The sequence below is a fragment of the Carassius carassius genome, chromosome 40 (genome assembly GCF_963082965.1).
Source record: "Carassius carassius chromosome 40, fCarCar2.1, whole genome shotgun sequence".
NCBI classification, from domain to species: Eukaryota; Metazoa; Chordata; class Actinopteri; order Cypriniformes; family Cyprinidae; genus Carassius; species Carassius carassius.
The window spans coordinates 25,306,631-25,332,489 of NC_081794.1; the positions used below are offsets into that span (position 1 = coordinate 25,306,631).

The 25,859-nt window shown below is 35.5% G+C and overlaps 1 protein-coding gene across 1 annotated transcript in view; it reads left to right on the top strand.

The window, feature by feature from the left end:
* LOC132122465 (cadherin-12-like) overlaps nt 1-25,859 on the top strand; it is a 117,602-nt gene that overhangs the window by 71,209 nt on the left and 20,534 nt on the right. Inside the window, exons 4-7 of the mRNA XM_059532753.1 lie at nt 2,046-2,165; nt 6,220-6,387; nt 8,886-9,073; nt 25,432-25,685. Of these exons, the coding sequence (XP_059388736.1) occupies nt 2,046-2,165; nt 6,220-6,387; nt 8,886-9,073; nt 25,432-25,685 (730 nt within the window). The remainder of the gene's footprint in view (nt 1-2,045; nt 2,166-6,219; nt 6,388-8,885; nt 9,074-25,431; nt 25,686-25,859) is intronic.

Below are 25,859 nucleotides of genomic sequence, written 5' to 3' on the forward strand. Positions count from 1 at the left end.
AGGCCAGATCATCTGGCGCAGCACCCCATCACTCTCCTTCTTGGTCAAATAGCCCTTGATGCCTTCAGTGTGACTCTACAATTTTCATAGTCATGAAAATAAAAGAGTTTTCTTTATGTCCTAAAGGCCTGTCTAAATTAAAATAATGCACAAGTCATTACTGCATTGTATTACTGCTGGAAAATCCACCTGATATCTTCACACTCTTGAATGTATGAGGATAAAATAGTTGGAAATGCAGAGTGCATAGAAAGTTTAATTACATCTTACGAAAGCTGATACTGTTAAACTGAAAATTGCAGGTGAGAAACCACTCGTTACAACACAGCGCACAGAATATTACTGATTAAATAGCCTTCCATCTGCTAAACAGAAAGCAAGCGGCAGTTCTGTTTAGATTAAAGCTTGTGAGTTTAAAGAGTTTCTGAAAATCATGGAAATCCCAAGCATATTTTCAAATAAACAAAAGAAATGAGAAAGGCTTTGCATGGCAAGAGGTAAAGTCTAACATATGATTTGGTGTTGAGCGTAATAAACTACATGCCCTATCCAGCACCAAAGCCCTTTTCATGTTGCTTTCCCTGAGGATGACAGATCAGGGTAATTCACTTTGAGATTGCCTTTTCCTTGATCTGAATGGCAATGAAATGAAACCCTCCCCTTCCCAGCTGAACCACAGCTACTCATGATCTCAGATAGCAAAATGTGAATAGACCAGTTTATAAGTGCACCATAGTGAAGCTATAGACCTATTCTGTAGACGTCTGTGTGATTTCGATTGTGGCTGCTGCCACCACAAAGGCATAATTGAGTCTTGCTGTTAACAAACAAGAGATAATTTAGCTTTGCCCTTATTTCTTGACTTTATTCTGGATGTATTTTTCATTGGGTTACATGATTTTGCACTGACAGTCTCTGACTGTCTAATTTGGAGGTCACTTAAAGGACTGGAACTGTATGGGTTTTTAATGCTTTTCATATCTCTATTTCACCTCTGTGTGGAGGCCAGAACAATCTGAACACATATCGATGTGTGCTGAGAGAACTCAAAAAGAAAAAAAGGTAATTGCATCAGCTGGTTGAAAAGGACTTCCATGGGGAAATGGCCTTGATTTAAAATCTGCACAATTACCTCTCGGTTCCCTTTGTTTTTTCGCTCTGCCTCTCTCCTCCAAGGCCTTCAAGTTTCTTTTCTTTTCTCAGACAGTAGTCTGTGATAATTCGCTCTACTTGCGGTTTGAGTGTTTTCAAAAAAGATAAATAATCACAAATGGCCGTATGTACTTTATGAAATATGCCTGTTCTTGTTGTGCACGATTCTGCAGTGCTTGTTCATCTAAAAAAAAAAAAAAAGTGTTCAAAATAACATATACAAATATAATCTTTCTTAACCTCCAAATTTGCGTTTGCTTTTCAGTAATGTAATCAAGGCTTTGGGGGCAGGATATAATATTCATAGAATAATATATGCCATTACAGTATATGCATATTGTATTCAAATATGATTTAAAAAAAATGTTTACTGAACATGTGCTTTTTTATTTTTTGTACAGCCATCACTGACTGGATGGATGGATGGATATATAAATAGAAATAAAGAAAGAAAAAAGAAAGAAAGCTTTAAAACTATTCCTGCTTAATTAAAAAGTATTTAACATTAGAGAAACAACACACATGATTCCTGCTAAATGTGAGGTGGTCAAGCACAGTATTGCATTGCAATTCAGAAAAACACAAGGATTCAGCGACCCGTGACCATCAGCTCTTTCTACAGTACGGATGATTTGTCATTTATTGGGTCGTTTAAAAGTGTTGCCTTTGTAATATAAAAACTGCTGTTTCAGACACATCAAAACAGAGTGGAGAATCAGTACATAGCCATATACTTGGTTTTATATCAGCCCGTCATAAGCAAAGCATACAATGATGTGCCTGTACAGGCCTGTTTTCCAGTCCCGGTCAAACCCTACATGCTATTACAGTTATAACCTTGAACAAAGCATGCAGTTTAACACAAACGGCTGATATCTTCTGTGTGTGTGCAGGTACATATGTGATGAAGGTGACTGCGACAGATGCAGACGACCCTACATACGGCAACAGTGCTAGGGTGGTGTACAGCATACTTCACGGCCAGCCGTACTTCTCCGTGGATCCCAAAACAGGTAAAACACTCCTAAATATTTGATAGCGAATATACAGAAAAATGTTGGCTGCATAAAAAAATTTAATTACTATTAACAAACAAGTTCCTCTGTTTTGTTTGTGTAATACAACAGAGAAGACTCATTCATTTCACAGTTCACAGGTTTCAACGTAATTACATTCATTGACCCTATTAGACAAATAAGCTCTGCGGTTTGATTTGAAAATGTGGCCAGCCTAGAAAATGGATTTGTAACTCAAAATATACTGCAATTCATTTTGAACTAGAGAACAGTTACGGACATCCTGTCAGCTAAACAGGCCTGAAAAGATATATAATTATACAATCAGGTGATGCATTTCAAACACTCTGAGTTGAAAATATAGTCATCCCAGTCACAGCAAATGGATATTTCTGTTGTTTACAGTATATGGCTGGGGGAAATGTAGCATCATCAAATAATGCCGCAAATAAACTGCCTTTTATTTATTTTTTTCCCCCATTGAATACTTAGTTATGCAATATTCAGGAGCGTTTACAGCAGTGAATGGGAATTTTTTTTTTTTTTTTTGTATTATTTAAAATCCCATGCTACGTGTACTGTGTTAACCTAACTGAGAATTGTTATAGCACTTATATATCATTGCTCTTTTTGTTGTTTTTGATTGCTTCCACTGTCCTCATCTGTAAGTCGCTTTGGATAAAAGCGTCTGCTAAATGAATAATTGTAATGTAAATGTAATATCCAATGTGCAAAAGCATAAACCTGCAAGGTTACCTTGATGCTAAGGGCATGTTTTTTAATTTTTGGTGTGGTTGCGCCCTGTTGTACAAGTATGAAGCATTGCAAACAGGAATATATGAATACAAATATAATATCCTGATATCAGCAAACCCGGAATGGGGCACAAAAGATGACATTCTGTTGTTGAACAAATAAAATGACTAGTAAGGAAGAAAAATCTGGTTTTGTCCCAGGCCAAATCAAAAAAATTGCGAACACAAACCAACAGTAAACAAAAGCCATGAGAGGATGGGATTCAAAGGAAGGGGGTAATCAACACTGAGTGTCGTGAGAGAAAACAGACTCAGGAGACACACTTCTTAAAGGAACAATTCTCCTAAAAATGAAAGTTTGTCACCATTTAATCACTCCAAATTTTCTTTCTTCTTTCTGTGTATTAAAAAAGCAAGATCTTAGACAGATTTTCTGCTTTCAACACAGGAAAAAAAAGAATGGTCATGCAGTAAATGACAACAAAACTATTCACTTAATTACCACACAAACTTCAAAGACAGATCTGCTCATGCGAAAATGAAATCAAAAACAGATCCATCCTGTAACAGGCTGAGAGAATCACACATGACATCCCTTTTACGTTTCATCTGAAATTGGCATTGAATGAAGGTCCATGCCTTTCTTAACCATCCACCACCATGGCTAATTCATCCTATGAAGCGCCGTCTTGATCTGGGAAAGCTTCTTGTGGCGCTGGGAAACGCATTAGTTGTGCTTTATGGAAGAAAAGGTGTTGCTACGCTAGCTTTGTCGCCTTGTTAAGATTAAGTACCAGAAGCTTTAGGGCTGACCTCAATCTTTCAGCTGGAGAAAAACACTTGAAGGTAGAGGTACTGGTCCCTGGAAGGGTTTTACAGTCTTTAACTTGGGAACAATCTGTGTGCTGATACTTAAGAACCCTAGAGAACTTCTGTTTCTTTAGCAGCTGATTCCTGGAAGCAAAAATATGTTCTGGACGGGGTATGCTAAAATATCAAGAACTTACCCAAATAACCATATAGCCGTATATTTTTCCAGCATGTTTCCACTAAAGGCATTTATGGAAAAAAAAAAATGGTCCATTCAGAAATTGCTGTCTGATATAATATATATATGCACAAATTTACATTAACACCTATTCAGTATTTCGAGACTTACAATTTGCATTTTGTTAACATTAAAGACATTAAATCAAAATGTACAAATGTGTTTTTTTTTTTTTTTTTTTTTTTTGGCAATGAAGAAGCTATTTTTTTTCAGACACGCTCCACAATAGAGAAGAAAAGATTCTCAAAATGTCCATTTCATACTGAAAAAAAAAACTTCACTGTTCAGTCAAAAGCTGTTTATGAAAAAAATAAAATAAAAAAATAAATAAAAAAAGGATCGACCCCTACTTTCAATATAAGCACCCCACTTTAACCCTAACCACTTTGAAATATTTTTTGTGATTATTGACATACTAGAAATGCTGCTTCCCTTCTATTATACCCTGATTATTCCTTTAATTCTAACATTAAGAGAAAAGGTTGAGAATGGTCTAGTACAGCAAGATTTTAGCCAGTAATAGAGAAAGAGGCTTTTCTGTATTAAATGGCTGTGGGATCAGAGGCTAACAGGGCCATGCTAACCGTGACCCGTTCCGTGCAGTAGAACACTGTGTAATGCAAATTAAAACCTGTTGGGACACACGACCATGATTAAGGTATTAAAAAACAAAGGTGACATCTCATCAGCCAGTGCATTTTGTGAGGCAGGACTACAACGATGTAGTCAAAAATGAAAAAAAAAAAAAAAAAAAAATTCCCATACGTTTTTAAAACGTTTCACATATATACGACAACATTTTCAAAACGATTCACGTTTACACATATCTTTGAAAACAGCCAAAAATGCTGTGTTACACATGCCAGGCCAGTAGTTGGCAATGTCACCTTGTAAGTAAACAGTACCTGTAGGGAAGTGATTATTACTGTATTTTCCGGACCATAAGTCACACTTATTTTCATAGTTTGGCTAGTCCTGCGACTTATAGTCAGGTGCGACTTATCAAATTTAATTTGACATAACATGAACCAAATGAAATGAACCAAGAGAAAACATTACTGTCAACAGCCACGAGAGGGCGCTCTATGCTGCTCGGTGCTCCTGTAGACATGAAAAACATGAAAACATAGAGCGCCCTCTCGTGGCTGGAGATGGTAATGTTTTCTCTTGGTTCTTGGTTCTAAATAAATGCGACTTATAGTCCAGTGCGACTTATATATGTTTTTTTCCTCGTCATGACGTATTTTTGGACTGATGAAACTTATACTTAGGTGCGACTTATAGTCCGAAAAATACGGTATATGTTGTATATTCGATTTTTTTATTTATTTACAACAAGCAAAAAAAAAAACAGTAACTTGTTATTACTTGCACTAGTGTCTGTTCATCCAGGAACACTGAATAATCCATTTGCACACTGAAATATTTTCTATGCACTTTACTGTTCATTGCAATAGTGTAATTATGTTCATTGTTCTGCCTATAGTGTACGTACACTTTTACATAATTCACCTGTACAGTATGTTCATAGCACACCTATCTGTATATCATGCTAATAGTATTTAAAATCTGTAAATTATGTTAATAATACTTATCTGTATAGTTATTGTACATATTGTAGACCTTGTATATTCTGTACTTAAAATCGCATGTCTACATACCAAACACGTACTACACACGTGCATGACGTTACCGTTTTCAAAGATTCCCGTTTTGAGTGTTTACATGGAAATGACAACGGTGGCATTTTCATCCCATTTTCCAAAAATATGCATTTTCAGTCCCCAAAACATCGTTGCCGTGTAAACTACCCAAACACTAATTCAAACCATAAAATAACACAAATATAGTTGGGTTCAGTCGTGCTGTGAGGCAAGACAGATTTTCAGGACACTGATAATAGCACAGAATTGACACGCTACACCTTTAAGTTCAATTTGCTTCAGTTTCCTTTCCACAATGCAGCAGAACTTCATCCATTTCCCTTTTTTGCCTCTCTCAATTTTCTTATCTCAATTGCGTCTGTTATTTTAGATTACCATTCTCATCCTTTTCTCAGCAAGCCTGATTCTCAGGTCTGAACCCTATTCTTCTCCTCACCTTACCCTCTTTTCTGTAATCCAATTGTCTCCACACACTGATACCTGCCTGTAATACTCTCTTTCTGCCTCACTATCCCTTTATCGTCCTTTTCTCTTGTCTCTTTTTTCCATTAACACAGTCTGGCTCTCTTTCGATGTGTGTGCAGGAGTCATCAGGACAGCTCTACCCAACATGGACCGGGAAGTGAAGGAGCTGTATCAGGTCCTCATCCAGGCCAAAGACATGGGCGGACAGTTAGGGGGTCTGGCAGGGACCACCACCATCAACATCACCCTGAGTGACGTCAACGACAACCCACCCAGGTTCTCCAAAAGTAAGCCACTCTGTATAACATAAACTCAAATCAGTGAGATTTTTGAATGCACCTACTTGTTCTTTTCTTATCCATATTTCAGATCAATAATGAAGCCAATAAAACTATCAAATGCAAGCATGTGTATTATACTGAAGTATTTATTATTATTATTATTATTATTATTATTATTATTATTATTATTATTATTATTATTTGTTTAACATTAGAACTTCAATTTGTTCATTTATAATCCCATAATTCCATAAAAAATTTAATTATTACTCAGTAATGTTAAAAAAATATAAAAAAAATATTTATTTTAAGTGTATTTAATTTAAAGTATTAATTAAAATAAAAGAGAAGCTTTTAAAACTTTATGAAAAGTGTTCAGAAGTATGCAGTCAGCTCTATTTATGAATAGAAAACTGTAGTTCTGTAAAATAATAATAATAATAATATAATAATAATAAATGATTGCAGGCACAATTTATTCATTCCACCAAACGCATTTAAAGTATTTACGCATAAAGCTTTATACCAAAATGTTTTTTATATAATGATAAACTTCAATTCAGGCAAGTGTGTCTAAACCTTTAACAGGTAACGCAAAAATGTATTTTTAATACACACGAGGAAGCTTAAAAACTTAATGCATTCATAGAGAAAAAATTTCTTTAAAAATAAATTAATAATCTTGAATCTATAAATTTTGTTTGCATAAAAGAAGAAAGGCAGCATATTTAACAGCATCTCTGGGGTAGTAGAAAGAAAACACAGACACACACACTTTTTTTTATTCTTACAGTAAGTGTAAGATATATGAATTAATGAGATTTCAGAGAAACCAGAGTTTCCTGACAGCAAATAAGTCATGTACTGTACATTGAGTCTTAGGCCATCCAAAAAGCATGTGGATTTGCTTTGAAAAAGATGTGGCCAGTGGAATGGGGGGAAATAACGCAAAATTGTGAAGTGCTTTTTAAAAGCTGCTGAACTTCTTTTAACCTGAGCATCACATTTTTGGAGAGGCCTGTCACAGGAGGTGCTTCAAAAAACACAAGACAGCCTCTTACCATCCCTGTTCACAGCTTCTATCTAACAGTCTCATATTTTATGCATTTACATACTTAAAAAATATTCTTTGTTTATTTTTCCACTGGAATAAGTCTTTAAACAAGTACATGCAAAAAGGCTTAATTTGCACTCAGAAATGGTGAAATAAAAAATAATGTTGGGTTTCAGCGACTGGTTTCCTCGCTGTGTAAATATTGGTAATACCCTGGGAGCGAAGTAGATTTCCATCAGCACGTCTCAGAGGATGGCACTATGATGACTGCTGCATTCTGGGCCATGTCTCTGCCTCCCGCTCCCTCTTGTTGTTTGTTTTTTGGTGCATTGCACTAATGCATCTAATGACTTCTTAATTAGCTGAGGTGTTTTTGTGTGTGTGTGTGTGTGTGTGTTGGGGGGGGGGGGCTCTCAACACATTAGTTTTTTACTAATCAGCATGATCTGTTTGTGCCTACTGTGCACATCTTCACCGGCATTACTAACCAAAAGTAGCAATTTTATAAACTTAACTATATTTTTAATAGCACGGCATTAGCTCAGCTGTTTTCAATTTAGTGTAGGCTTGCCAAAAACAAGCACTTTCCAAAAAGTAGCAGAGTAATGTGAAACCAACACTTCATCACTGCTTTTTCTGTCATATTTACAGCCAATCATCTCAAATGCTCTCTCCAACAATAATGTCCTCTCTAGAGTTGCCAACTTCTGAATTTTGGCACAGGAGGAAGAATATTGTGGCAATGTGGATATGTTGTAAATGTGCATTCAGAAATATAAGACGATGAAGATTAAATCATAACTGATGCCATTTATTTGCTTAATATAGTGCATATTTATGTTCTTGAAGGAATAGTTTACCTAAAAATCTAATTTACTCACCCTCAGGCCATCTACGATGTAGATGAATTAGTTTCTTTATCAGAACAGATTTGTAGAAAGTACTTGCCCATCAAAGGATCCTCTGCAGTGAATGGGTGCCGTCAGAATGAGGGTACAAACAGCTGGTAAAAACATCACAATAATCCACACAACTCCAGTCCATCAATTAATTAATAAATCTGTGTGTTTGTAAGAAACAAATCAAGGACAATTTTAACATTAGACTCCTCTATCCATATTATTGCTTTTTTATTAATGCATATTATTGAGTCCTGTGGATTACTGATATATTTTTGGACTCGAATTATGACGGTACCCATTCACTGCAGAAGATCCAATAATGAGCAAGTGATGTAATGCTAACTTTCTCCAAATCTGTTCTGATCCCATCTAGATCTTGAATGGCCTGAAAGTGAGTACATTTTCAGGAGAAAAAAAATCCTTTTTGTCTATTCCTTCAATAGAGCAGTTCATGGGAGCATGTTATTCCAAATATAACTAACACAACTATTAAAGCAGCTTCCCCAACACTAGTCGCATGTGCTTTAAAAAACTCATTGATTCTACAGGCATCTTCCACCTGCGTGTACCGGAGTCATCAGCAGTCGGGTCAGCGGTTGGCCGAATCAAAGCTCATGATCTGGACACTGGAAAGAACGCAGAGGTGGAATACAACATCGTCCCTGGAGATGGAGGAGCCATGTTTGATATCACCACCAATGAGCACAACCAGGAGGGAATCATCATGCTCAAAAAGGTAAACCCTCATTTAATGTGCAATATGTACTAACAGCAAATACATATACAGGTTAAACACTCAGCAGTTATTTTTATTATTATAAGAAGGTCACATTAGAATTTTAAAAACATCTCATCAATTATTTTTTTCTAATACTTCTGGTTTACCCTTGTGGCAGACTTTCAATCTTAAAATCTATAAATGCAACACATTCAATATAATTATCTCTTGTAAAATTGTAAAAAAAAAAAAAAAAAAAAAGAAAAGTTAAATTTCCAATCAAGCTGTAATTGTCAAATTTGTGTAAAAATACCAGTTTTCCACAGGCTGCTACAGACTCACAATGCAGAACAAAAACACACAAGCTTGACTTTTAAAAGCAAAACCATGAAAGATTTAATTGTAAGTACACACACCTGTAAAATAAAAACAGTTGTCTTTTTGTCAATTAAGGTGTCTGTTACATGTTACATGCACTTACTGTACTATTATAATAACAATCAATCATGCATAATTACATGCAAGTAACCCTAATCCTAACCCTATCCATATAGTAAGTACATGTAGTTAATTAGTATTACTTGGTAAATAAATCCACTGATTATTGCATTTAAAAATTCAATCATCAAAACAAAGAGTGACATTAACATTTGTGCATTTATTAATTCAGTTTAATCTAAAAAAATAATTAACAGCCATTGATTGGAAATAATTCTAATATGCTGATTTGGTACTCAGTTATTATTGGCTTTTAAGTAGTAGTAAGTCATATCATGTATGAAGAAAACAATGTAAAATCAAGGTAATTATCCCTTGTGAAACTTCCAAGCCAGTTTTCACAAGTTTTTAACCATACAGAACAAAAAACACTTTTAAATGCAGAAATCAGAGAAATGACATTGTGTTTAAGTTAGCATGCATGTAAATCAGTCTTCCTCTAGGCCAGAGTCTATCCACGCTACCACAGACCTTCAACACTGTCATGATTCAACCGTACCTAGAAAATGACAGAGATCTCATCATTCATCCAGCCGCAACCACATTATCAAAACATCACTCAAACACTGCAGTTAAGCGCACTTTGGGGTAATTGTGTCTGACATTAAGAACTCCCCCAAAGGTAAACTACAACGTTCAGCTCTTCTGGAGAGTGTGCAAGGTGACTTTCTAGGATTTGAATTGAGCCCAGTACTTAAATACTGGCAGCGTGACATGACTTAACACGGCACACATCTTTTAATATTATCTCAGCCGTGCCTTCGCCTATTGAATGAGAACAGCCATGTCAATAAAAACAACTGCAGTGTTTCCCTGTACGGGACAGTGTGCTGGTGTAATATTACCAAACCCGCACTGCGCTGATCTCTGGAAGTGTTAGTGGAGATATATGAGGGTGGGGAGCACTAACTGTGTCCATATGTTTCCCTCTAAACGCACACAGCAAGCATGACAACATCACAGCCAGGAATCCCCACGTCTCCACAATGCATCCTAGATGTCATCTATCACATACGTTCTAGGAGCGACAGAAGTGTTTATTTTCAGGATTGAATCACCTAAGCTATTTTTCTGCGGAATAAAGGATTTCCTCATAGTGTTGAGTAAGGTTTACCTGCTTTGTGAAGCTGTAACAGTTAGCCCAGATTTTTTTTAATTATCCTCACCAAGACATATATTAGATTATTATTTTTTTTTATTTTTTTTAAAAAGACAATAAAATCCAGTGATGCAATACTAAATTTTCAACAGCCATTGATTGGAAATAGTTCTAATATGCTGATTTAGTACTCTGTTATTATTGGCTCTTATATATTAATACTGTATTTATTTTTTTTATTTATTATTTTTTGCAATGTTGACAACAGTTTTGCTGCTTAATATTTTTGTGGATATGTTTTTCAGGATTTTATTTTATTTTGTTATGACTATAAAGATCAAAAGAACAACATGTATTTGAAATATAACTTTTTTTAACAATATAAATGTCTTTACTTTTACTTTTAAGTAAATTAATGTGTCCTTGTAGAATAAAATATTAAAAACAAACAAACAAACATAAAGTAGATTTTGCTTTTGCCTTGCTTTTGGAGCTCGACTGAACTCATAATGTTATTTCAAGCGGATGTACTGTCAGACTCAGTTAAAATCACTAGTTGACCTATCAGTTTGGATGCAACATTGCATAAAGAAATCTAATAATTGCATGTACACAACAAAAAACCCCTGCAATAAAAAACAGCATCATGATTTCATTATAGCTGCCTGTCGTATTTTCCAGAAAGCAGAGATGACAAGAGGTTACCTCCAGGAATAGAGCATTGCACCATTTCCAAGAGTTCCCATAAAACCTGACACATGCACACTCAAAGTCACAAACACTTCTCTTATTAAATCGCTGAAGCTATAAATGTTTTCGTTGTGATTTGAAATTCTCTTTGTCAACACGCCGTGTAAAGAATCACAGGGGATATGGAGGCAGAGCTAAGAAAGTATGTCATAAAACAATAGGCAACCATCAACTGATGCCATCCAAACAGCCGGAATGTTAGTGTCAGGTCTATATTGAGTTTGCCTGTGAACATCTCCTGCAGTTACACACATAATATGCCATAGTCAATGATATAAAGACAAGTGGAACTTTGCACACTTGATCAATCAGAATAAAGACTAAAATTAAATAATATTATATATACTGTGCACAATAAATTTGGCAAGGGAAAATGTCATCATAATGACAATAATTATAATATAACATAACAAAATATAGAAAATCCTCTTTGAGAAACGCAAAGTAAATGGTAAATTTTTATTAGTCTTGTTTGTGCATTTTTCACAGCAACCGTTTCCACATCCAAAACATCTGCATCTCAGTTACCATAGAAATATAGATTATTGAGCAGCAGTCTCGCAGCACTAAAGGCTAAATCAGCATGCTTTTTGTTCTTTTCCTTTTCTTTTCCAGTGCACAACCTTTTACCCCCCACTGAGGTTTAAAGAGATGGAATTATGATTGTTCCCTACACTTGCCTGGCAATCCAGTAACAGGTTTCACTGCATTGTCTGTGTTCTTGGGGGTTCAAGACACCAATTATAGGTGTGGACAATGTTAGAAAAATGAGTGCGGTTATTTTCGCTCCATCTTTCATCCTGCAAGCCAGAACAACTGAGAGAGAGCAAGAGATGTATTGTGGGCATGCATTGTCTCTGTTTACCCCTCAGTTTGAGTGTGTGTCGTGCCAACACTGAGACAGTATGATGCATTCTCCTCAATAGGAGGTCCAGGCAGGCAGCAATCCTGCCAGTGTGGAGACGCCGTCTCTTTCTCCACAGTGAGAGAATTGAAGCGTGTGCCCTACAAGCCACAGCTTACATGAGGTGAAGAGGTTTCTGGGGGGGGGGGGGGTGTTCTACATACCAATTCATGTCTTGCAGTCTCTGCTAATGAGCTGACGAGTTGAAGCAGGTGTGTTAGATTAGGGAGACATACACAGGTTTGAGAACCACTGCACTGTTGCACTTTTGGATACAGTGTCAATCTATGGTCTAGTGCAGTGGTTCCCAACCCTGGTCCTGGATGCACCCAACACTGCACAATAAGCATGTTTCCTTAATCAAACACACCTGATTCAGGTCGTCAGCTCATTAGTAGAGACTCCATGACCTGAAATGTGTGTGTCAGTGAAAGGAAACATGCAAATGTGCAGTGTTGGGGTGCCTCCAGGACCAGAGTTGGGAACCATTGCACTAGATCATAGTATGGCACGGTATCCAACAATGCAATACAGAGCTTAATTACACATGCAATAGAGGTCATGATAAACGCTGTAGCATACAACTGTTTGAACTGTTTCTCATTGCATACTGCATATACTATAGTTTAACATTATATTTTAAAAGTAGGCAGTATGCAGTAGGTATCGCTAATAAATAGTATAATAGTATAATATTTTACCCTGGACCACTAAACCAGTCATAATGGTATTTTTTTTTTTTAAACTGAGATTAATACATTATCTGAAAGCTGAATATATTGAGAAAATCGCCTTTAAAGTTATCCAAGTCCTTAGCAATACATATAACTTATTAAAAAATAAGTTTTGATATGGTAGGACATTTTCAAAATATCTTCATGGAACATGATCTTTATTTATTTTCTTCATGATTTTTGGCATTAATAAAAAAAATCTATAATTTGATCCATACAATGTATTTTTGGCTATTGCTACAAATATACCCCAGCGACTTAAGACTGGATTTGTGCTCCAGGGTCACATGTATGGTTATAGGCTTATACTCTGTATAAGGGAAGAAACTGATGCAAAAATGTATATCCAGTAAAGTATTGAAGCTAATTTTTCTCTTTGCTAATTATGACATGAAAAAGTTGGAAATGACATACAAACATAAAATATAATCTTTCGTCATAACTTTTATTTTGTCATAATTATAATTTAGGAAATAATAACCTTTTTTTTTTGTTATTTTTTTTTCGTAAAATGTAGTAAAATGATTCCATATACAATATTATATTTATGTAAAAATAGTATTTCTATTATTACACAATATTTCACAATAATAAGTCAAATTTTTCCTTTGCTACAGAAAATGTTTATTCCTCACAATTTTGACTGCCATTGCTGCCAAGCAGATATATATATTTATTTATTTATTTTTTCTGAAATTCAAAGCTATTGAAGCATCTCGGTCTTAACACTCTCAAGACAAGGAGAAATTACAAACTTGTCTAATGGCACATAATTGAGAAATCTTCTTAGAAAATTTTTAATGTAAATCAAAATGTAATATTACAGTTTGGGGAATCATAGCTGTATATTCAATATTCAGTACAGCCCATTGTACCAGTCTACGGTGTGCAGATGCGGTAAGCTAATGTTGCATTACATGTTTTTAAACTACTGAACAATGTCCTTCAGTTTAGATAGAAATGCTAGCATGTTGTAAAAAGCAAAGAAATGAAGTTGAAGACTATAGCAGGGCTCTGGCTGAATGGCGATGTCTGTGTGTAGAGAGGATCATCAAGGCTTAAGGATTCTGAGTGATTACCTGCTCTAGTGTCAGCGTGAACATGGGCGGCACAGGAGCTTGCCAAAATGTTTAGACAGCCTCTCGGCTAAAGTAGCGATTAAAGCAAACAATAGGCCCTGCCGATCCCCGCCACAATCGTGCGGAACATCCCTATTTACAATTCCTCAAGCAAACACTCACCAACACAATAATGAGCATGCACACACACATACACAGATACACACCTAGCGAGTCACGTATTCCCTTATCTTCAGCTCTACTCAAAGCATGCTCTTGTCAGATTAAAATGCTTTGTGAATTGCAGCATATTTGTGTGTCTGTCAATAATTGTAAATGAAACGAGTGTTTTGTGAAAGCAGTAATTGAAACACTAAATATAGAGGAGCTGCTTTTATGCAAAAGACCTCACACATTTCACACTTAGCAGAAAAAGAGCTAGCTGTCACAATTAGGGTTGAAAATTTTTAACAGTACAAAGTCACAATGAAAATCTACTTTTAATCAACTTATACTGTGGGTTAATGTTTTTTTTTAATTAATTTAATTTTTTTATAAATTTAATTACATTTAAAATGATTATCATATTCTGAAAATAAATAATAATAATTCATCGAAATTAACCATAAAGGCAATTATGATCTATATAATATTATTATTATTATTATTATTATTAATATATAATAAATAATAATATTTCAAATAAATGCAGATTTTCTGAACTTTCTATTCGTCATGTACTCTGGGGAGAAACAAAAAAAAAAATCAGTTTTCACAAAAATATTAAGCGGCACAACAACATTGATAACATTGTTTGTTGAGCAGAAAATCAGTAAACTAGAAGAATTTCTGAGGGATCATGTGACACTGAAGACTGGAGGAATGATACTGAAAATTCAGCTTTGCCATTACAAAAATAAAAAGGAACTAAAAATATCATACAGAAAACCTCTATTTTAAATTATAAGAATATTACTGTATTTTTTATCAAATAAACGCAGCCTTGTAATCATAAGGCCTTTTTTTGACTGGTGAGCTGTATATACAGTATTCACACATACACATATATAACAAACAATGTCAGGTTGCAGTGTAAACACGTTGGGAGCCTTATATTTCACACAAGTCAGCATTCTGTGCCAGGGTGTGAAGAAACTACAGCCCCAAATTCCCTGTAAGTGGGTCAGCTCATGATTAGTCGTCAAAAACAAATGATGTTAATTTCTCCCATTAGTAAACAAAAGCAATTCTTCTTTTAAGTTTTGTGAAAGAAGTCTGATCCCACAGGATCTCACCATCTCCCACTGCCTTAGAGTTGGCAACAGAATAACAAGCCTTCTAATTATCACATAGTTCACTTAAACAAAGAAACAGTGACAAAAAATATTAAATATAATCTGCGGTGCAGAGAGGCCAACAAAACATTACAAGAAAAGTGTGAGGCAGATGGATATCCATGGCAGAATGTCAATACAACTTTAGCCTCTTCAGTTGCCACAAAAATAAGGCAGAGGCTTATAGACCTCAGTGTCCTACTCGCTGTGAGATTCTCATCCCCCATTAAATATGTCATTAATGTGCTGTTTGATCTATAAATCAGCTGAAAGTGTTCAAACTGCCACAGTCACTGGGATTTTAATGATTCACCACTTCCATGATAAAAAAAAAAAAAAAATCTAAAAGCATTATCACCTGATTTGAGAACAGTTGGGAAGGAGCAAAGTCTTTGGTGCGAAAACCACATTGGATGGCTTTGTTTATCCATGTTCATTTCACTTTAGCACATTTTTCTCCATGTGTTTGTTTGGGAAGAGGAGCACATCCTGTAGGTTTTATTAAGGAGTAGGCAGTGCCACCTATAGGTGATTCCTGGTTAATATATTGCTAAAATACATGAAAAAGGCAAAGTTCAGAATGGAATACTAGCCTGTGTCTCACTGAATACTGCTACTATTACTAGTTATATATGTAAACTAGTGTGTGAAACAGAATGCATTAAGCAGCAATAAAGATTTCAAACGGTAGTATGCAACGTTTTTGTCTTGTGACCTTTCAATGTGTTGTAAAACAATGTGATCAGAGAGTGTGAAAAATAAATGGGAATACAAGCTTTAGCCAAGCAACTGCCATTGAGATGAATAAGTGAGTGACATTTAATTATCACCTTGCAATGATTTAGCATTTGTAATGCATTATTTTTATTGAATGTCTTTACATTTGGCAGTATTATTAAAAACCGTGGATCATGTCACTTCCTGTTAATTTTTCTAGTTGGAAATGGATTATCAAATCAAGCACATTGTATTATGGTACATAGTATTAAATTGCCATGCATGTGAAAAGTATGTCATGCATGTGAAAATAAAAATAAATAAATAAATAAAACATGTATACAATGCACCATATAGGCATAAGTATTTATGCACAGTATACATACTATATTCTGCATAAACAAAATGGTAGTATCCCTATAGCTGAGATGAATGAAATCATATTTGGAAACAGAAACAGCTTGTTTACCTTCATGCATGCATGTGTGAATGTGAGATGTTATGACATGACAGACAAGTGCAGTGGCAAACATCTGATAATGTGTGCTTGATAATATCCAATAATGCATATCAAAGACTTCAAATATGTGTATACAGTATGTGTGAGAGTGTGTTTGTGTGTGTGTGTGTGTGTGTGTGTGTGAGAGAGAGAGTGTGTTTGTGTGTGTGTGTGTGTGTGTGTGTGTGTGTGTGTGTGTGTGTGTGTGTGTGTGTGTGTGTGTGTGCAAGGATGTCAGCATGCAAACCATGTGGAAAGAAAAAGGGATATAAAAAACTTTTGCTGAGAGCAGCAGTCTGAGGGAGATGGGATGTTAGCAGTTTGTTTGTGTCAGTGCTGTGAACTGAGGTTATTAGAGGGGATATTTCATACCTCCAAATGTCATAAATCAAAAAAATTCAAAGGTGTGTTATAAAACTATGTGTGCCTGCAGATATATAAATCAAAACTGTGAAATATACATTTGTTGTGCCCTAGTTTTGTGTTTACAGTATGTCTTTCAGACACCCAAAAGATCATTTTACCTCTTTAGTATGGTGATATAACACAATGTAAATGAAGACATCAAACATCTCTGCTGAAAAAAGAATTATTGACACAGAAAACTCATTTTAGCAGGAGAGGGCTATGCATGCTTTGCCAGTTCTAAATAAAGGGCTGTATGTGTCCTCAAACTCTGCTGTGGTTGGGACATGCTTTACTGTCTGTTTCCAACCAGTTCTGTTCAATGCAATCTGATATGTTTACCTCCAATATCAAAACAATGTCAAGATTGATGTATTGGCTAATACTCATGGAACAGTGTTGTGAGATTCAGTTTATGAGTTTGGTTGTGTGGTTGTGTGTTAGCATAAGAGAATCTGTCACTGTATTCAGTCACTTCATGGGTAAGGTTCTCAATTAGTGGATCATGAACAGAAAATGGGCCGCAGGTCTGTTCTGATGGACCTTTGAGGACCTGTCCACATAAGAAAAGCCATCATGCTTTGGTAAATCATAATTATCAGACACTGTAGTAAGTCATACATAATGAGAGTACAAAGTACAAGTCATAATTATGAGATAAAGAGTCAAAATTATGACATAAGTCAATTATAAGATGAGTCAAACTTATGACATAGTCATAATTATGGAAAAATGTTTAATTATGAGATACTGAGTCATAATGAGATAAAAGCAGACAATGATGTACTAGCTAAAAATAAACATGTGACATGCCAAGTCATAATTAAAGTGACGTGACATACAGCCAAGTATGGTGACCCATACTCAGAATTTGTGCTCTGCATTTAACCCATTCAAAGTGCACACACACAGCAGTGAACACACACACTGTGAACACACACTCAGAGCAGTGGGCAGCCATTTATGCTGCTGCACCCGGGGAGCAGTTGGGGGTTCGGTGCCTTGCTCAAGGGCACCTCAGTCGTGGTATTGCCAGCCCAAGACTCAAACCCACAACCTTAGGGTTAGGAGTCAAACTCTCTAACCACTAGGCCACAACTTCCCCACAGAAAATGGGAAAATGGGCACAGAAAAGATGAGATAAAATTTAATTTTATGACAAAAAGTCTTCATTATAAGATAGAACGTAAACATGATTTTCTAAATCAGTATGTACAAGATTAAAAGTAAACATTGTGACATGATAGGTGATTATGTGATAAAAAAAAATGTCAAAAGTATGTCATACAAATGAGAAATTATGAGTGTAGCAAGGTTCAGTGATCAAAGAGGAAGGAGAACGGGGTCGGCTTGCTGAGGCTCGAGGAAGATTTTATTATTTTTAAAAAGAAAACAAAACAGAAAACAAAGTCGCGCCACATGCGCATAAACACTCCTGTTAACGTTCGTTCACTCGTCCCTAAGGATTCACTTTCAGCGCTGCTGCTGCTGCGTCCTTCCCCGAGTCCTCAGGTCTCTCGCCCTTCTCCGGATGTCATGCGGCTTAAATACCGGTTCCCCACGCCAATCACTGCAACGAGATCCAGCTGTTACTTGTCTCTCACCTGAACCACTTACCACCGCTCGTCTCTTCATTCGCTCTCCCGTTGCAGACTTCGCTAAACCACGCTTCCCCCGCCACAATGAGATACAAAAAAAGTTGAATTTATGAGATACTAAGTAACTTGAGCTTAAAAGTTATGACATACAACATTATGACATACTAGTTCATTATGTATCTGGTTAAAAAGTGAACATTAAGAACATTATGATTATAAGATACAGTGTTAAAATTATGAGATAAAATGACATTTTTGTAATAATTATGATTTACCAAGTTACCAAATGATTTTCTTCCCCTTATGTGGTAAAAAAAATGGGTTTCCATACAGTACATATTAATGTTTATATTAATTTAACAGCTATTATTAATGTATTTACATTAGTATGATAAACAATTTTGGTGCTGTGATCAGTCACCAATTCATGCCCAATGTACAATCTGGCTCGTGAAGCAAAACCACTTAAGATCCACTGGAACACATGGTTAAACATCTACTAAACATGTACTTTTAAAATGATGTGTCAAAGTTGAAAAGTTAGATTTCTATTCCAGGTGCATTTTTGTTAAAATAAATGCATTATGTTAATATTGTTTTACACAACTGGTCAAATCTTCGCTAATCAAAAGTGTTGTTACTGGTTGCACGGATTTCACTCTTGATTAATAATTATGTTAAGTTTTGTGTTAAAGATATATAGATAATCAGCAATGTTATCAGACAACCCTCTTTTATGCAAAATACTCCTGAGAATAAGCATGTACAAAATGTACAAAATGTACACATATTAAGTAGACCAGAATTGCTTTTCAGATGTTTTTAAATGCATACAAAATATCATATTTCACGGTCCATTTCACTGCTGAAAATTCAAAGTTGCCATCAGAATAAAATACATTTTTAAATATATTAAAATAGAAAGTAGCTTTTTTAAATTGCAATAATATTTCACAATATTTCTGTTCTGAGCTACAGAACCGCCACACGTAGGACATCTGCAGGAAGTGAATCCTCGTATTAAGATTCAGTGCGTCCCATTTAATTCTAGTCTTGAAAAGAGGATGAGAAAAGTTGTGTTAGTATAATACTGTTCCCAACACAAACAAACCAAGCTCTTATTAAAAATGCATCATCCTATTTCAGTTTCCTAAAGAGGAAAGTGCATGAGCGAGTGAGTGAGCGAGCATCTGATGGGCTCGAACCCAAAAAAAGAGCCTTTCATGAAAACTCAGAGCTATTTCACAGGCCAAGGCTAACAGGCACACTGTAACAACAAAAAGAAGTACACGTTTTCCGGGTGCTTCACATTGTAATCTTATTTAGATGAAGGCAAACTGCATTACACTACGAAAAGCTTCGAGCAAGTTCTGCATACTAATAGGAGGGTGTATTGATATCGTGCAGAGAAGCCCTGAGGATTAAAGGCCTGACTTTAATAATAGCTATTGATTTCACAAAGATCCTCTTAAGTAAGAATAGAATAATGCAGTATTTGGCTGTGTGAGCAAAATGTCTGCTGGAGTTTCTATTGGTTGCCATGGATAAGCAAAGATCCCAAATGCTAATGGAAATAAAAATGAACTTTACATCAAAGTGCTCTAACATCTACACTGTGAGCTGCAGTGGAAATTCACCAGAGGATGGTGACGCTACATTTTTAAGCCGCTTTTGGAAATAATCATGAGGAGAATGCTAACGATAGACATATTTACATTGCATTGAACGGCTCCGAGCATCTGCACCCACACAATGGATGGTGCTTGTTTTAGGATCAGGTGTGCAATTGTTCAATTCCCTCGACTGGCGTTGACGGCTTGGGCTGCGATCGTCTGGATTTCTCGGCGGGCACTCACACCAGTGTAAGGAGGGAGCGTATTACCATATCAAAGAGTTCACTAGCATGAAGTACTGAATTTAAAGTGTCTTTTGTTCTGGTAACGCTCAAGTGTCAGCACGCGCAGATACGGAAATGAGCATTTTCTTCACGTACACATATACGCGTACTGTCTGAACTACTAACACCTTTCCCGAAGCTTTTGATCTTGCATGTTGATTAACGTTCACCAAAGCTTTCAGATTTTCAGACCTATTGTATCTTTTACAAATGCATAGATATGCACACACAATACACTCAGTTTAGTCTTTTGTGAAAAAATTGGAACCAACACCACACACACACACACACACACACACGACACGAACACACATATATATAATTGGAATTTTCCATTATTGATTTTTGTACATATATATATATATATAAATATATAAATGTGTGTTAGTGTGTGTGTGTTTCCTGCTTTTCTATTTGATTTCAAACGTAGTGAAGAAAGACTTATAATTTTAAATAACTGTTTCATATTTAATATTTTAAATGTAATTTATCCATGTGATGCAGCTTTCAGCATCGTCTGTGTCACATGATCCTTCAGAAATCATTCTAATTATTTATTTGTTGCTCTAGAAACTTTTCTTATTATTATCAATGTTGACAACAGTGTTTCTGCCTAATATTTCGGTGGAAACTGTAGTACTATTTTTTTTTCTAAATTCTTTGATGAACAGAAAGTTCAAAATAACAGAATTAACTTGAAATAGAAATATTTTGTAACATTATAAATGTTTTTACTGTCACTGTAACCAATTGTATGCATCTTTTCATTCTTTTAAATTACATCAGTCTTGTTGACCCCAGATTTTTCAACAGTATCCTGTTAGCAACACCAGAAAATTCATACAGTTCAGCGTTTTTACTTCTAGAGCACAGGCTGTGGCATTTGTAATGTCACATTTGATTAACTATAATTTTAATAGACCATTAAAAAATAAATAAATAAATAAAATGCTATTTATAGTATTAAACACTCCTGTGGGAATTAACCTCCAGTTATTAATCATTTTACATAATATGCTTGTGAGGAACAACTGTAACATCTGAAGTGCAATGAAAAAATAAATGTTAAATCAGTGATCCATCAACCCCCGTACAATCAAATATATAGAATTACATTCTCTCTGTAGCTTGTTATTGTGGTTGTGTGTGTGTGTGTGTGTGTGTGTGTGTGTTGTTTCAACACTGATGGCTAAGGTTTTCTGTGTGTCCCTTGAGTTATTGTCCTGTTACTGTGACCTATAATTGAAGATCAATGCTTCGTAATGAAAATACTCACTAAAGGTGACATCAACCATTAAGTTAAATAATGTTGATGTGTAATTCATCTGTTTTGTTTATAGCTAATAGTTATCGGATGTTTGATGTGCAAAATGTGGTTATTTTGTCAAGAACACAGGATTTTCTGTCTGATTGTGACAACAAATCAATAGATGGAGCTGAAAATTAGCTTGAAACCACCTTGTAGTCTCAATTCATTCATTCACTGCCAGATATTTTGATTTTAAATATGATTGTTTGACATGTTATTTTTTTTTCAATCTGACCCATATTGACTGACAGACAAGGAAAAATGCACATTTTGTAAAAAAAAAATAATAATAATCCAGGATGCTATATCCTAACACAAGTGAACATTTTCTTGAAGAATATATTCTTTCTCATTTCAGAAGCTAGTTTTGTCTTAACTACTCAAGTGTAATCAGTAAGTGGCTGTACAAATATGTCTATGCAGTTAAAAGCAACAGCTCTATTTCTCATGGTCAAGGGTTTAGTGCTGATGGCACAATATAAAGCATTAAGGACCTTTACGAGAAAAAGCTGTCGTAAACACTAGTCTTCGTATTGTGATTCGGTTTCATCACTACTAGTGACACACTTGAACAGCCTTTCATTAGTTTTGAGTCACTGTCATTACCCTTCCTGCATCTTTTCTATCTTTCTCTCTCTTTTCCCCGTCTCGTTGTAAAGTCATTAACTGAGGCTGCTGGGGTGATGTGGCCACTCACACACACTAAAAGGGCAATGATGCTCTTGACATTCTTCTAGGCTAAACCTCCTCACCTCCAATAATCCTGCAGCTTCCTCTGACATTTAATCACCATTCACGTCCACCGTCCACCATCAACACCGGACACGAGCGGCGGGAGGGACGCCATGTCTGGTTCACCCTTTTCACCTCACATCTCAGGCCTGTCGGGAAAACTCAAATGGGAATCTGATGTGCATGGTTGTGGAACAGGTGTTGATTTGATGTGCGTAACGGAGTGCTTTTTAGTTTTTTCTCATTATTCATTATTCAATCAAAAAAAAAAGTGCTTACCAAGGTTGCATTTACAGTATCTGAACAAAAATGCAGTTAAAATATAAAATGTTAAATATTACCACATTTAAAATAACTGGTTTCTGTTTTAATATATTTGAAGATGTCATTTTTAAAGCTGAGTTTTCAGCATAATTACTCCACTGTTCAGTGTCACATGATGCCTCAAAAATCATTAGAATATTCTGTGAATAATATATATATATATATATATATATATATATATATATATATATATATATATATATATATATATATATCACATAATGGTGATACATTGATGAATGAAATGCTTAAAAGAACAGCATTAAAAAATAATAAGGAATTTATGTAACTATATATATATATATACATATATTAGTAATAGTGAAAAAGAAATGCAGCAAACTTTTGATTGGCAGTGTATCACAATTTCCACAAATATTAAGCAGCAAAATACAACATTGATGATAATAAGAAATGCTTTTTGAGCAGGAATTGCTTTGGCATATAAGAATGATTTCTGAAGGAACGTTTAATGGAGAAGCCTTGGAGTGAAAATTCAGCTTTGCATCAAGTTAAAATTACATATAAAGACAACATTATTTTAAATTAAAACAATGTTTCACAATATTAATGCTTTTACTGTATTTGACCAAATAAATGCGGTAATTATAAAACTTTAAAAATGTTATCCAGTTACAGTTACATTCATTCCTCATTAATAATGAAAAGATGAGTAACACATTCATATTTTTCTCATTATTTGTAATTTTTAATGGACTGCTGGACAGTTTTTTTTTTTTTTTTAAATCTGTAACTCTATCAGATATTTAATTATTTTATTATATTGGAATATATCATATTCTGAACAAAGAAGATAGTTTGACATTTTTCTGACTTTAGCAAATATCCAGTTTTTATGAAGTAACATTAGTGCAGAGGTGAGGCAGATGCTGTTTAGTATCTCTATTTCTCTTTTTTTTAATGTTCTCTATTTTTTACGAATTAATTTATACCAAAGCAAAGCTGTTATATGGCCAAAAAGTATATAAGCTTAAGTGACCTTGAAAAGTCACTCTGGGGGAGTATAAATGAAAATATCGTCATGGGGGGAAAGTAAATCACACGTCGTACGGGCCTTTCTCAGGCAATGTGACTGTGAAGATCCAGCCATAATTTAATATGGGCATCACTAAAGATCCCTTTGAGGGAACCAAGATGGAAAATAACCACATGAAATGGCAGTCAGAGAGCAATTTATAGCTTTTCTTTCAAATTAGAAGCTATACAAAGACTATGTGTTCTGATTGAAACGAGGGACGTGGCGTAATGTCATCAGGATGGAAATACAGTTATACTAGCGTTGTGCATATTAAAGAAGACTGAAGTCCTCCACATGTCCTTTTTTCTGAAAAGCAAGCTATTTTCCCTGCAAACTGCCTTTCTGCCATTTTTCTGTTGCTTGCAACCTTCATATCAATGCATCTTTTGGCCTCTAAAGACCAAAGAGTGTCGTCTCTCTGGAACACAGAAGGCCATAGGCTAGTTTGAATAATTAGATAAATATATTTTATGTAAAATGACTTGGTTCCTAATTACTTGTGGGCAACTGTGAGCTTTTTCCCCCTGTATTATGTAGTTAAGACTTCAGTAATACCAATGAGTCTTTTTTCATGTCAACAAGAACTTTAGCTAATTAGCAACTGCAGGTTTTGGAGGTTCACTTTCACCTAATTGGGAGTCTAATTAGCACCATGTGATTTAGTTGACGAGGAAACTTCAGCAAGGACCATCTGATACCACCAAATCCCAAATGATCCCAAGTTTCCACTCACCCAAAGTTGACATCTTTTCCTTTCTCTGCTAAACAGCTGTTTGCTTTAGTGTAAAATACATATTAGTTCCATATAGAGTGCTTATGCTGTGTATTTACGGATCTGCGGGTGTTATTCATTTCTACCTATGGTGTTTGTTTTCATCTGTAGATGATACAAAAGTAAATTGCTCATGATGGAAACCGTATACAGGTCAGATATATGATCTTTGTCTCCTTTGCCCTATCGCCATCTCCCAGAGAGACAGATTGACAGAGAGAGATTGTACAACAGCGCTGTATGATTTTCATCTCTAGATGGGCTGCTTTGATTTAGTGGTGCAAGACCACAATCATCCACACACGTACATTTTACGGCTGTCATACTGACGACAGACAAGCTTTGATTTAGAAGAACCGAAGTGAGAATTTAAAGATAGATTTCAGAAGAAAAGGGGTCTTGAATCAACAGGAAGGGGAGCAAAATCAGGAGAAAATGTGCATGGGAGCAGGAGAGAACCATTTCTGGAGAGTGTGTTGTTTGTTTGACATGCCTGAAAGCAATTGTGACACAATCGAGATCTGAGAAAGACCCCGCATTCGAAATGACCAAAGCGAGCAATTTATGCAAAAGATAAAACGCAAATAAAAAAAATTAAGCTTTAATGCAAGACCTCAATGAGTGGCCAATACGGAGAACGCTGTCTGTTAGCATCTTTTTTTTAACCTGATGCTATAGTTACAACATCCCTGTTTCTCTTTCCCCAGCCGTTGGACTATGAGACCAAAAAAGCATACACATTTAAAGTGGAGGCCTCCAATGCACACCTGGATCCACGGTTCCACAATTTTGGCCCGTTCAAAGACACAGCGACAGTGAAGATAAACATTCTGGATGTGGATGAGCCTCCGGTCTTCAGCAAACCCTCCTACACGATGGATGTTTATGAGGACACGCCACAGGGCACCATCATAGGAGCTGTGACAGCACAGGATCTCGACGCAGGAAACAGTCCAGTCAGGTATTCAAACATAGCACATATAAAAAAATAAAACTATAGGGACTGGTTGTAAGCTCAGTCCTTGCAAGAAGCGAGCCATCACTATTGTGCCTTTGAGCATCATATTTAGAGGATGTTACAGACTTAAAGGGATAGTCACCCAAAAATGAAAAATCTTGCATTAATAATTATGAC